Source organism: Pseudophryne corroboree, chromosome 6 (assembly GCF_028390025.1).
Source record: "Pseudophryne corroboree isolate aPseCor3 chromosome 6, aPseCor3.hap2, whole genome shotgun sequence".
Lineage (NCBI taxonomy): Eukaryota > Metazoa > Chordata > Amphibia > Anura > Myobatrachidae > Pseudophryne > Pseudophryne corroboree.
The window spans coordinates 35,219,378-35,232,803 of NC_086449.1; the positions used below are offsets into that span (position 1 = coordinate 35,219,378).

Sequence of the window (13,426 nt, forward strand, 5' to 3'; positions counted from 1 at the left end):
TTATCAGGCCAAAATCTCCAGGGTATGTAAACTTTTGATCAGGGTCATTTGGGTAGTTTCTGTTGTCATTATGATTTAAAAAGAGTAAACACAGTTGTTTGACAATAAATGGCTTCACCCAACCACTAACCATGAGTGAAAGAAAAGTTTGTGAGTTATCATTCATATTCTCTGACAAATGGCCAGAAAATCACAAATTCTGCTAGGGTATGTAAACTTATGAGCACAACTGTATTTATCAATTCTGTCTCGAATGCCCATAAAAGTGTCTTTGCTCGATTTTGTTCCATCCAATACAGATGCAATGGGGTCAAAGGGATGATGATTCACAAAAATGTAATAATGAACATAAAATTCCAGATAGTATAAAAACAGATAAAAGTTCATCAATAACCATTAATAGAAAATAGAGTCTGTGATAAACGGGCAATACCGAGGACTGCAGACAGGGAAGTGTAGACCGTATCACCACAGCGTTTCCTCACTGTCCGGTATAGTCCATCTTTTCCTTAGATGAATGGCTTCCACGCATTTCTGGGATTACTATCCCCATTGTCAAGAAGTGCCATTCTGGTTTCTGAACAGGGATTGATCCCTAGGTAATCCCGGTCACATGACTGATGCCGGTCAATAAATAAATGGCATGTATATATACAAACATATGAAACATTACTTAATACTCATTGTTTCAAATGCAAAACCAGCATCCTTTATTTGAAACAATGAAAGATATAGGATTTGGGTGGACTGCTCACAGAAATGTGCTAACGTTACGGGGAGTGCTGCTTGTGTTTAACAAGTTGGTCCTACTTGTTAAAATAATGGTAAAGAAGCAGAGAATTTTTTCACACTGCGCTCACCCCCGGTTTTAGATTTGCATGTATCTACCCTGGTGTAATAAATGGTGAGATGCTTAATTGATTATCAAAGTAATATTTTTTTAATAACAATAAATGATAGTCCCGAATACTATGATTGCAATCTATTTGGCTGTGTAAAGCCTGCTTACTGGTTGTGCATAAGCATGCTTGATTCTAGGTTTAATGATGAAGTCCATTAACAGTGAAAATATGAATACAGAAATGAATGGAAAAAATGGAAAAATGAAAAAAATGAAAACAATGAAAAAAATGAAAAAAATGATGAAAAAATGATGAAAGAAATGTAAAAAATGAAATGAAAAAATGAATGAATGAAAAAAACGAAGAAAAAATGAAAATGGAGAAAAGTGTCTATTTGGTATAATTCAAACCGCGGCGTCCCGCTGGTGTGAACTGAGTGCACTTGTTTAAAATGACATTCTGCTATTGACAATTATACAGCAGTGGAAGGTGCGTGAGAATGAAAGGGGACTCTGGACTGGTCTGCCTCCCCCTGCTTCTGCCGCCGTCACTGTGACTGTGTTCTGTCACAGGTCGGAGGCTTGTCAGCCTGGGTTCGGTGCCTGTCTTGGAGGGGGAGATGCACGCACTGCGACCACTCTCAGAGTGGTTCGTTGCCGCACTTCCCCCACCTACAGAGACTCACCTCAGATCTCCTTCTCCCTTGCTGGATGTGTCAGCGGCAGGCTGTCTCCTCGATGCTTGGCCGTCGTCCGTGATCTGCAGACACTTCCTGGTCTTCAGTCACGTGACCGGGTTCCGTCTCTTGTTCCGCTTCTTCTGTTCGGTCATGCAGCTGTTGTGGATGGTGTAGGGAAATGCTCCAACGCGTTTCGGCCCTTGGGGGCCTTCCTCTGGGAGAAAAGAGTGTATCTTTTCTCCCAGAGGAAGGCCCCCAAGGGCCGAAACGCGTTGGAGCATTTCCCTACACCATCCACAACAGCTGCATGACCGAACAGAAGAAGCGGAACAAGAGACGGAACCCGGTCACGTGACTGAAGACCAGGAAGTGTCTGCAGATCACGGACGACGGCCAAGCATCGAGGAGACAGCCTGCCGCTGACACATCCAGCAAGGGAGAAGGAGATCTGAGGTGAGTCTCTGTAGGTGGGGGAAGTGCGGCAACGAACCACTCTGAGAGTGGTCGCAGTGCGTGCATCTCCCCCTCCAAGACAGGCACCGAACCCAGGCTGACAAGCCTCCGACCTGTGACAGAACACAGTCACAGTGACGGCGGCAGAAGCAGGGGGAGGCAGACCAGTCCAGAGTCCCCTTTCATTCTCACGCACCTTCCACTGCTGTATAATTGTCAATAGCAGAATGTCATTTTAAACAAGTGCACTCAGTTCACACCAGCGGGACGCCGCGGTTTGAATTATACCAAATAGACACTTTTCTCCATTTTCATTTTTTCTTCGTTTTTTTCATTCATTCATTTTTTCATTTCATTTTTTACATTTCTTTCATCATTTTTTCATCATTTTTTTCATTTTTTTCATTGTTTTCATTTTTTTCATTTTTCCATTTTTTCCATTCATTTCTGTATTCATATTTTCACTGTTAATGGACTTCATCATTAAACCTAGAATCAAGCATGCTTATGCACAACCAGTAAGCAGGCTTTACACAGCCAAATAGATTGCAATCATAGTATTCGGGACTATCATTTATTGTTATTAAATAAATATTACTTTGATAATCAATTAAGCATCTCACCATTTATTACACCAGGGTAGATACATGCAAATCTAAAACCGGGGGTGAGCGCAGTGTGAAAAAATTCTCTGCTTCTTTACCATTATTTGAAACAATGACAATGTAACAGAGAGGTGCTTATAGTAGGGGTGCCACCTGTAATAGAGGGAGGAAATGAGAGGAAAAACAGAAGACAAGGATAGCATAAATAAAGAGCAAAAGCAGAACAGTCACATTGCTAATGAGTCAATTGGGAGAATTGGATTCAGGGAGCAAGGGTGAGGGGTGCCCTTAAAGTAGAGTGAAGGAGCCCAGACCTGAGCAAACATATGACCTCTGTCATGAAGGTAATAGGTGATATTTCCAATAGTTGCTACATGCTATAATTGATATTTTAGTGTAGAAGAGCGGAAGACAGTTCCTCCAATTACAAGCAAGAATTATTTGTTTGTGCTATGTGGAATTAAAGCAGCTCCGTTAAGTTAAATTGGTCATATAAAATGAAAAATGGAGAGCAGAATGAAAAATTGAACTGAATAAATGAGATATTATGCGCTATTACCTGTGAAGGAAATGTAGGGTTAAATAATGTTTAACAGCCTTTTATTGATTAATTTAAAAGGAGTCCATTTTTGTATGAAACAGGGGTTCCTATGGTATGCCGGCTTTTGGAGCAGCAGCATGCAGGGTACTTGCGGGATCTGTCCCCTAACTGTCGATATATCTACTCGCCTTTTATTTTCAGGGGTCACTGCTGGTTCTCCCAGAACGAGCGTTCGACCGCGTTGTTCGTCGGTGCTTCCAAGCTGACGTCACTACAGCGGGTCTCCGGTCTCTGTCTCACAGCACACTGGTCACCAACGTGTTTCTGGTCAGGGGCACCCTTTCTCAAGGATATCACAGTGTCCATAGGGTTCCATGTTTATAGCTCAACTTAATTTGCATACTTTATTAGATTAAGAAATTCATTAGCTCAAAAAAAAAATTATTATAAAAACGGGGGAACCTATATTAAAAATATCATTTAAAATAGCATACAGGTATAGCACACATATAGAATTTGATATATGTTTTGGAATTATAATAATTTAACAATGGAAAAGATTTAATAACTTACAGGAAACAATTAGAATCGAAATCAATATTCAATCCTAAGGGTTCTAGTGTTTGTAAATGGTATATCCATTTTGATTCACGTTTTTTAGATCCTAAACTATATTCCCACCTCACTAATTTGGAGTGATTTTTTGGATGCCAAAAATTTTAATTCCTGATGGGTTTCTTTCATGTGTTTCAGAGAAATGCTTTGATACCCTATGGGTTATTAGACCTTTTTTAGCATTTTAAATATGTTCTGCTATTCTCTTTTTTTAATTTAATTTTAGTCTGTCCTACACAGGGCTGCCATCAGAAATTGTGGGGCCCGGGACTTATAAAATACACAGGGCCCCCACCACCGGAAAAAAAAAAGATTCTGCCACACCGCTCCACCCCTATGTGATGTCACACATTGTGACGTTACATATAGGTGGAGCATTGCAGAACCGCAGGAATGATACAAAGAGAGCTGATGGACAGGGAAGGCTTGTTTTAAGAAATCCTCCCTGCGCATCAACACCCTGTTGTTGCACAGACTGATGCAGCTCTCTAGGTACCAGCAGTAGGAGCCAGTGGTGGGCCCCCCTCTCTGTAAGGGCCTGGGACTCCAGTCCCCCGCTTATGGCGCCCTGGTCCTACATACTGTAGTCCACAAAGACATTGTAACAAATAAATGACACTGAGTCTGTGTGTTTTTTTCAAGAAAATTAAACGGAATTACACACATGCCATTGCCATTACATTTACAAGAGAGAAAATTAAGAAGGACTTAGTAAAAAGCTATCTAGAAAGTCATTTAGATAGAAAACTTGCAGAAATTAATTCCCTGGACAGAAAACATCTAATTAAGTATAAAGAGAATAGAGAACAACACCATGATCAAACTGTATCCTTCATCACACAGTTTAATAGCCAACATTTGGCTGTGGAAAAAAATTCTTATTAATCACTGGCACATTCTCATGTTGGATAAACAAATAATTCCATTTGTCAAAAATAAACCACAAATCATTTACAAGAGGGCAACAAACCTAAAACAAGAAGTAGTGAAAAGTTACATCCCGGAGGAAAAATAGAGCACCCCCGGCTATGGCAATCTGAAGCAGGGAGAGAGACGCAGCCACTGTGTTGCTTCTGCATTTTCTGTCACCTTTTATGCTTATTTTTTCAGAATGTAATTTGGTCTAAATTGCATCCACGCATGTTTATCTTAGTCCTCTGCAATCTATTATTAGGTAGGAATGCATGTCTCTTTTGCTGGTCAATTGCAGTGTGCAATGGACCGACACAGGTGCTGTCCCTTACATGCACCTGTGATGGACCAATAAATTGATTGTGAGTAACTTCCATTGTGATCCACTCACCGAACACTTTTATTCTGCGTAGTCACAATGGTGGTCATTCCGAGTTGATCGCTAGCTGCATTCGTTCGCTGTGCAGCGATGAGGCTAAAAAACGGCACTTCTGCGCATGTGTATGCGGCGCAATGCGCACCTGCGACATACTATTACAACAAATGATGTAGTTTCACACAGGGTCTAGCGACGCTTTTCAGTCGCACTGCTGGCCGCAGAGTGACTGACATGAAGTGGGCGTTTCTGGGTGGCAACTGACCGTTTTCAGGGAGTGTTCGAAAAAACGCAGGCATGCCAGGAAAAGTGCAGGTGTGGCTGGGCGAACACAGGGCGTGTTTGTGACATCAAAACAGGAACTGAACAGTCTGAAGTCATCGCAAGCGCTGAGTAGGTTTTGAGCTACTCTAAAATTGCACAAAAAAACTTTGTAGCCGCTCTGCGATCCTTTCGTTTGCACCTCTGATAAGCTAAAATACACTCCCAGTGGGAGTCGGCATAGCGTTTGCACGGCTGCTAAAAACTGCTAGCGAGCGATCAACTCGGAATGACCACCTATGTTCTTGTCAGTCCGGTCTGTCTTGTAAATCTTATGTTGAATTCTTCTCTTGGCCAAGTTATTTTTTGTGAAAACAAGGTTGTGGATCTGCACCAGCTTGAAAAATAAATGTTATGAATGAAAAAGAAAATATCTATAAAGTACCAAAATACTGACTATTATTATAAATCATAAATAGTACTAAGTTTTGGCGGTGCTCCCATGAATTTTGTAGTTAGCCTACAGGAAGAAAACAAGAGAAAGACAAAATAACCTTGTGTGGAAGCACTCTTTGGTTGAATATGAAAAAAATGTGAAAAAAATGTATGGTAGAGGGGAGGACCCTTTCGAGTCCTTCCTCTAAGAGATTGGATAAAACTTGACTTTTATTGATTAACTGTAAAAATTCACTAAGGTGAACAAAAGAAGATGATGATAAAAATCTAGATTGCCATTGTACCAAATATGGTTCTAGATTTGGCAGGTGAAAATATTGTTGTAATTGTTGTATAATTGTTTGGAGAGAACAATATATACAGGTCACAGAGAGGATCGGAATGTAAGGTAAGCTTGGAGGAAAGTGATATTGAATTTCCTAAAGGAAAGAGGCCCACAGCACCTAGTATTCCCTGGAGGTCTCCCATCCACGTACTGACCAGGCCATACCTGCTTAGCTTCCAAGATCGAACGTGATCGGGTGCATTCAGGATAATATGGCCGTGGGCCGATTGTATCAGGAATCACTGGTGATTTTGTGCTGATTGAGAAAATGGCCAGCTGAACACGGAGCACGGTCACGATCTTCAGTCAAGTTACACCCACTGGTTGCCGGGATATCTACATCACTGGAAGTGGTAACTTTAAACATTGTGTCTGTTTTCAAGCAGCGCTTCAGACCCCCAATTTGGGACTAACAACTCCAGTGCCTGCTCCGTACTTTTATTTAGGAATGAACCTATTAACAGTCAATTAGGAATTGTATTGTAAGCTACTATCGTCTCCACTCAGGGACAAAAGACTTTCATCTTTGCTGCTCTCATCTAATTTTTTGCAACACAATCCATTTTATCATTGGCTATTTACAGCAGGCAAACTTAATAGGAAGTGGCAACTCCAAACATTGTGTCTGTATCAAAACAGCACATCAGACCCCCCTATTGGGTCCAATAATCCAAGTGCCTGCTTTGTAATTTTTTTTAGGACTGAACCTATTTATAGTTAATCAGTAATTGCATTGCTAGCCATTATAAATTTGCTTAACACAGGGATATAAGAAAAAAAAAATGTCTCTGCTGTTCTCCATTTAGCATATTCTATCTTAATATTTGCTATCTACAGCAGGGAAACCCATTAGATAGTCACATTCATTTCAGCAGCAAACCTTTATGTTTAAAAAAATAGACCATCTTGCTGCAGGATTATCCTAATAACCAATCTGCTGGTCAATAGCAGTACTCTTGACCCCATTAGTGGGTCCAATAACTTTAGAACCTGCTCTTCAATTATTATTTTCTAGGACTAATCCTAATTAACAGGTAATTGGGTATCACACAGCAATTTCCTATTCTTCAACACAGAGCATAAGAATTTTCTTTGGTGCTCCTATTCAATCTACAGACAGTGGAAATACCGTTTACACACACTCTTACACCTAACATTTATGACTGGGACTTACAATCCCTGTTTCCAATCTACACAGAAAGTAGATTTGTGTTTACTCATTTCTTGAATTAAATGGCCCACAGCCATACTATCCTGAATGCGCCCGATCACGTCCGATCTTGGCAGCTAAGCAGGTATGGCCTGGTTAGTACATGGATGGGAGACCTCCAGGGAATACTAGGCGCTGTGGGCCATTTTTTCAGGAGACTTTCACATTATATCAATTATTCCCTCATATTCTTATAGTTTTTCAGCTGAACACATAGGCCATTTTCCCAATCAGCACAAAATCACCAGTGATTCCTGATACAATCGGCCCACGGCCATACTATCCTGAATGCGCCCGATCACGTTCGATCTTGGAAGCTAAGCAGGTATGGCCTGGTCAGTACGTGGATGGGGGACCTCCAGGGAATACTAGGTGCTGTGGGCCTCTTTCCTTTAGGAAATTCAATATCACTTTCCTCCAAGCTTACCTTACATTCCGATCCGCTCTGTGACCTGTATATATTGTTCTCTCCAAACAATTACAACAATATTTTCACCTGCCATATCTAGAACCATATTTGGTACAATGGCAATCTAGATTTTTATCATCATCTTCTTTTGTTCACCTTAGTGAATTTTTACAGTTAATCAATAAAAGTCAAGTTTTATCCAATCTCTTAGAGGAAGGACTCGAAAGGGTCCTCCCCTCTACCATACATTTTTTCACATTTTTTTCATATTCAACCAAAGAGTGCTTCCACACAAGGTTATTTTGTCTTTCTCTTGTTTTCTTCCTGCAAGTTATTTTTGGCCTTTAATTAAATGTATTATTTTATAATCCTGTATGTAATATATCTAATACTCTGTACAGATTTGCAATTGTAATTAAAGTTTCATGATGATGATAATGATGATTGTTGATCCATATAGTCCTTTTCAAAAAATCTAGTTTACCCATTGTGTATGGCCACCTTTCTCTTACATTTGCTAAAATGATCCAGCTCTAAGGTGATCCAAATAGAATGTGGTGGAAGCCCTTAAGAATAAAACAGCAATCTAAATAGACTCTGTGTTACCCTCAAAACTTGTCATTAAACATTTTAATCTGAAGCTACTGTAGTACAGGGTTGTATGGTTAGAGTCCTGCTGTTATTTTCATGTTGAACAATGCTCCCATAGATTAGTAGATGACACTAATATTACATCTTTGTGGGAATGTCATTGTTTGAAAGGAACCTTCATATAATAAAATATATTTCCCTCAGGTCCCACGTTCGGTCTGCAGTGAGAGCTGTCCTCCAGGATACAGGAAGGCTGCAAGATCAGGACACCCCGTCTGCTGCTTTGATTGTGTCCTATGTCTACAAGGAGAAATTTCTAACCAGACAGGCAAGTCCAGGACTTCTGATTCACTAATACTGCTTTCAGATCGCAAATGCAGGGTCGCACCCGGAAAATTGGAAACAGGTCCTTCACGGGTGCGACTAAGCATTGGACCCTGAGAAATAATATGCCGGGTCGGGATGCCATCGGGGGCGGCGGCGGCATCATCGTCATGTCCACACTGCCTCTCCCTATGCAGTGAACCCAGGTAACCTGTTCACACTGCACCTGACCCGGTAATAACCCGGGAATAACCCTGCTTTATTCCCGGGTTGAATTACCGGGTCGATACCGGGTAATTTGTGAGGTGTGAAAGGGGCATTAGAGATTGGTCTGATCATGATCTGCATATGCACACTGACCATTGTACACATACAGTAATAGAAGTACTTTAAGTGGACAAAGAATGACCGTGCCCTTTGTAGCACATAGCCACTGTCAGGATTTGGTCTTCCATCCTGAGGTCTCCATACATTATACTGTATGTGGTTAAAAATGCCAGTGAAATGGCAATTGTTTTTTATCATTGAGAAATGAATTAAAGCCTTTACATTTTTAATTGTGTACCATGCTATAGAATTTGTGCTGACTTATATTATAATTTGAAGCTGACAGCGCGGTCAATGAAAAGCTTATTTAGGAAGCAATGGCAATATGGAATAAATTTCCAGATAACCCCAAAAATCTAGTGTCTGACTGACTGTGTCGTAGCAATGCTCCTGCTAAAATGTTGACACTCTGGAGAACCAACATTTACAGAGGAGGAGAAGTCAATCCTGTTGCGAGTTAAACAAACTCATTAATACAGGAGGTTTGGGCGAATCCCTGAACAAAATGAAGTCATCTGTTTATTACGTAACTTCTTGGGTCTTAAGCACAAAATTGCATCTAAATTTAAATTCTGATTCTTCATATAAAACAGTACAATACAATTTGAATGTGGTATAGCATTCCATGGATTGACGAGCAATAGTGGGTCTCTTAGATTGTATCAATTAAATGATGTAACTCTGTAAAGTAACAGGTTCTACTGCAAACTTCACTTGTAATATTCTCATTTCTAATGCCGTACATAAAAGTAATAAAGACTCTGGGCCCATGAACATAACTCACCACAGATGTGTTCTCATACACTGTGTCTCTTTGGGGCAAAATAGCCCCACTCGGAGCGCAGGGTTCCGGCATCTGAGCCAAGCTGATCATCTTTTTTACTGAAAATGTGCATCTTCTTTGCATAAATAAAACAACTAGAAGCAGCAAAATAACTGTACTAGATTGCACTGATCAATGATATATGTATGCAACATTTGTTTCTGCTGAGTTCTGGGATCAGGGCCTACATTGGCTGTAGATGCCATGGACTCGATTTCTGACTGATGCCACGGACAGGTGTAGTGAATGGAGTACCTCCAGCCACGGCTCACAATGGATGCCTCCTTCTGGCTCTGATGGGGCTCAGGGATATACAGCTCCTATTTCACTGGAGTCCTTGGTCCTGGTAAGGTGGCTTGAGCAATGGAGTGCCTGCCATATTTGGAAAAAAATTGAGGAGCGAGGTCCTGCACCATCTGCAGATGCTGCTGGACAGAAGGCTTGGTTCTCCTCTTGGCTTCTCCTCACACACACACAGGGGAGCTGCTTTGACTCTGTTTCTCACATACTGGCTGCAAGCAACACCCAGAATCTACTACAACACCTGCCTACTTAGAGATTGTGAGTTTATGTGCTGCTGCTGGGACTCTGCAGCGCGGCTGCATCCTGTGTCTCATTCCAGCCTGGATCTATTAGAGGTACAGTAAGCGAAGTCTGTTTGCATGCTGTAGCTTCCGATATGGCAAGTAAGTACAGTGTTCATAACTTTCTCTCAAAGCAACTTTATGTTTTGACACTAAAATGTGGCCAAGTTACTGTAGCTTGATTGCCAGGGTGTCTAGTGTTTTATATGTTGTGCTATCCAAGCTTTGAGCTGATGGCTCCTAAAATACATAAAGCTTTCCCTTCGGTCCCACCTGTGAGCTTCTTTAAACAGATATTGCCAGGGTTCCTCTGGTTCCTCAGCGCAAGGGAATACAGAAACAAAAGCTGCTCTGTCCACAGGGACACATGTGTCTGCATCCATCATTGCTTCAACAAGTACTCCTATGCAAAATGAGGAGCTCCTGACATTTGGGTCTATGAAGAAGCTCCTTGCTTCCTTTAAGGCAGATATCACTGCAGAATTTTGAGCTGTATTTCAGTCTTGCCAATAAATGGTTGATGACCTCAGCAGCTGCATGGATCTTCTGGAGACCAAAATGGAAGAAGTGGTTGGATCACACAATGATTTAATTACTTTACATGAGCAACTCCAGGCTGAGCTCACTGCCTTGAGGCAAAAAGTCAGTGACTTGGAGAAAGAATCACATTGTAAAAACATTACATTCGGAGGCATACTAGACCGACCTTAAGCTACTGACATCTTTTTAAAGCTCCTACCTATCATTTTTATCACCAGCTTCCTCATTGATCACATTCACTGGCTGCTAAAAATTCTCCAGCAGGGGTACCCAGTGATACTCTCCTGCGGCTGTACCACTTTCAGGGTAAGGAGGCTATACTTTGAGCTGCTCATCCTTTTGAGATGTCCACAGAGTTTCTGGGTGAACCGTAGGTATTTGGGGAGCTTTCTGCTTCTATACTGCTAACCGCAGATCATTTCAGTAGGTCAGATGTGCTTTGAGAAAGGCAGATATCCTTTATCGGTGGGGCTTTTCAATTAAACTGCTTACATCATACAGTGGATCCACAATTGTTGTTACTTCCCATGAAGACAGTGTTAAGTTGCTCATTTCCTGGAATCTTGCTAATAATACTCTGACAGTGGCTAAGAGCCCTTGAGTTCAACAGGATGGGACAACTTTGGGATCCAGTGAATGACAATGTTACAATATCCAGTGTATCTTTCATATGTTTCCAATGCCTTAGGATGAGTTGCCATTTCTTCTTGCACTGGGCACTGGAGGGTATATATTCTAAAAGTCAATTTTGGTTCTGTTTAAAATCAATGAGAATAGAAAAGACATCCCCACAAGATCATCTACAGCATTTTTAATCCAATTAGTCAATATACTAAAAGTTGATTGTGAGTTCCTTTTAAAAAAAATGCTCTATTTGAAGTGTTCTGTTCATCAAAAATTGACCCAAAATCATTAAAAATCAATCAAAAATTGACCCAATATTGACCAAAAATAGACAAAAGCATTTCTATTGGCCAAAACAGGTCACATGCACTGTATTACCCACAAACACCTTAATTCCTGGGCTAATTTGCATACAGTATCAACATTTTTTTTTTAAATCATTGCTGTGCCTTTCAGTGTTATGATTTATGCAGCCATAGTGCCCCACATGCTTCTCCCCCTTGTTTTTTCCATCATAGTGAGGTTTCAGTCAATTCTACATTATATAAAATAAAATAAAAAGCTATTACTGATAGTTCTATTGATTTCAAATTGACTATTAGTAAATATGGATTAGGAATTGAACTCTATGTTAAAGTATTGACGGTTCTATTGTAGTTCTATTTAAGTGTAAAGTTCAATTTCAGTCGATTTTGAGTCAATTTTGACTTTAGTAAATACCTGACACACAAAATCGACTGCAAACTATGTGAGATGCGCATGCGTCCTATTCACTGCAATGGGAGCGTATCTGAGCAATCTCGTAGCATGGCTAGGCGCCAGGTCAGATGAGCGTGGCTCCATCTGTACCTCTAAGATGGAGGCCCTCTTATTAATATTTCTTTGGAAAGGTTGGTGGCATTGAGCCTTGCCTATAAGTATGCCTTACAAATTAAAATTCCAATTCAAATGGAGAAGATACTAATGTGTATATATTATCACTTTTCTGGTATATAATCTGTTTTTATTGAGAAAAATAGAGGTACAAACAATAGAATGTAGCGGTGTACCCAGATATACAATATAAGTCCAGAAAGAAATAACCTGTAGCGAATAGGGTGGAAACCAAATTATGGAACAAAGCTTGAGGACCAATAAGTACAATCACATAAAAAATTTAACCAAAAGGAGGAGAGCAGAAGAGACAGAAGAACAGATGGAAAGAAGGGGGAAAATACCTGGGCAAATGAGAGAACACATGGGTAGGAGACATATGCGAGCATTAAATGTAAGTACTTGGTTGGTGCAGTATTAGAAAAATAAATTTTGTAAGCATCTGAGTATTTAAACTCCAGCCATGGAAACCACGTGCCAGTTAACTCAAAGGCCCCATCTGCGGAGGTGAGTAATATGTCCTCCATCTTCATAAATTAATCGAGTTTAGAGAAACGATCTCTGCACAAGGGAAGGATAGAATATCTCCACAGGGAAGGTATTACCGAATGGATAGCATTTATAGGTGTGCGCAGGGGGGGTGGCTGGTGCGCACAGGCTCCCCCTAATGTCTGGCACCCCGATCTCACATGCCTGATGCAGCGATCGCCGAGCAGGCTGATTACTGTCCCCTCTGCGCTGCACCCTGTCAGGACCTCATTACCGACTGGACGCCTGGGTTAATCAAGGGTGCCACTGCCACCGGCTTTCAAATTCCCAGCTCCACCTCCATGTACAAAAACAGTGTGATGTGACGTTATTACGTCATGCTGCTCGCATGCCCATCCGTCATACCCGCCACATGCCCACCTCTTTCCTTCTATGCTATGCCATCTGTCACTGATGAGGATCAGCATGCAGCCAGCATTCCTCTTAGGAAGACAAATTCAATACTGGCAGGCGGTCGGCAGCAGCATTGACACGTCACTCATTTTTCCAGCAGCAGCAATACTAGTC

At 41.0% G+C, this 13,426-nt stretch overlaps 1 protein-coding gene and 3 pseudogenes across 1 annotated transcript in view; 3 read left to right on the forward strand and 1 right to left on the reverse strand.

The window, feature by feature from the left end:
• Nucleotides 1-13,426, forward strand: part of LOC134934201 (extracellular calcium-sensing receptor-like) — a 44,255-nt gene that overhangs the window by 26,124 nt on the left and 4,705 nt on the right. Inside the window, exon 6 of the mRNA XM_063929690.1 lies at nucleotides 8,480-8,603. Coding sequence (XP_063785760.1) covers nucleotides 8,480-8,603 — 124 coding nt within the window. The remainder of the gene's footprint in view (nucleotides 1-8,479; nucleotides 8,604-13,426) is intronic.
• On the reverse strand, nucleotides 6,172-6,289 carry LOC134937888 (5S ribosomal RNA; annotated as a pseudogene).
• LOC134937861 (5S ribosomal RNA) lies at nucleotides 7,302-7,419 on the forward strand (annotated as a pseudogene).
• On the forward strand, nucleotides 7,542-7,659 carry LOC134937866 (5S ribosomal RNA; annotated as a pseudogene).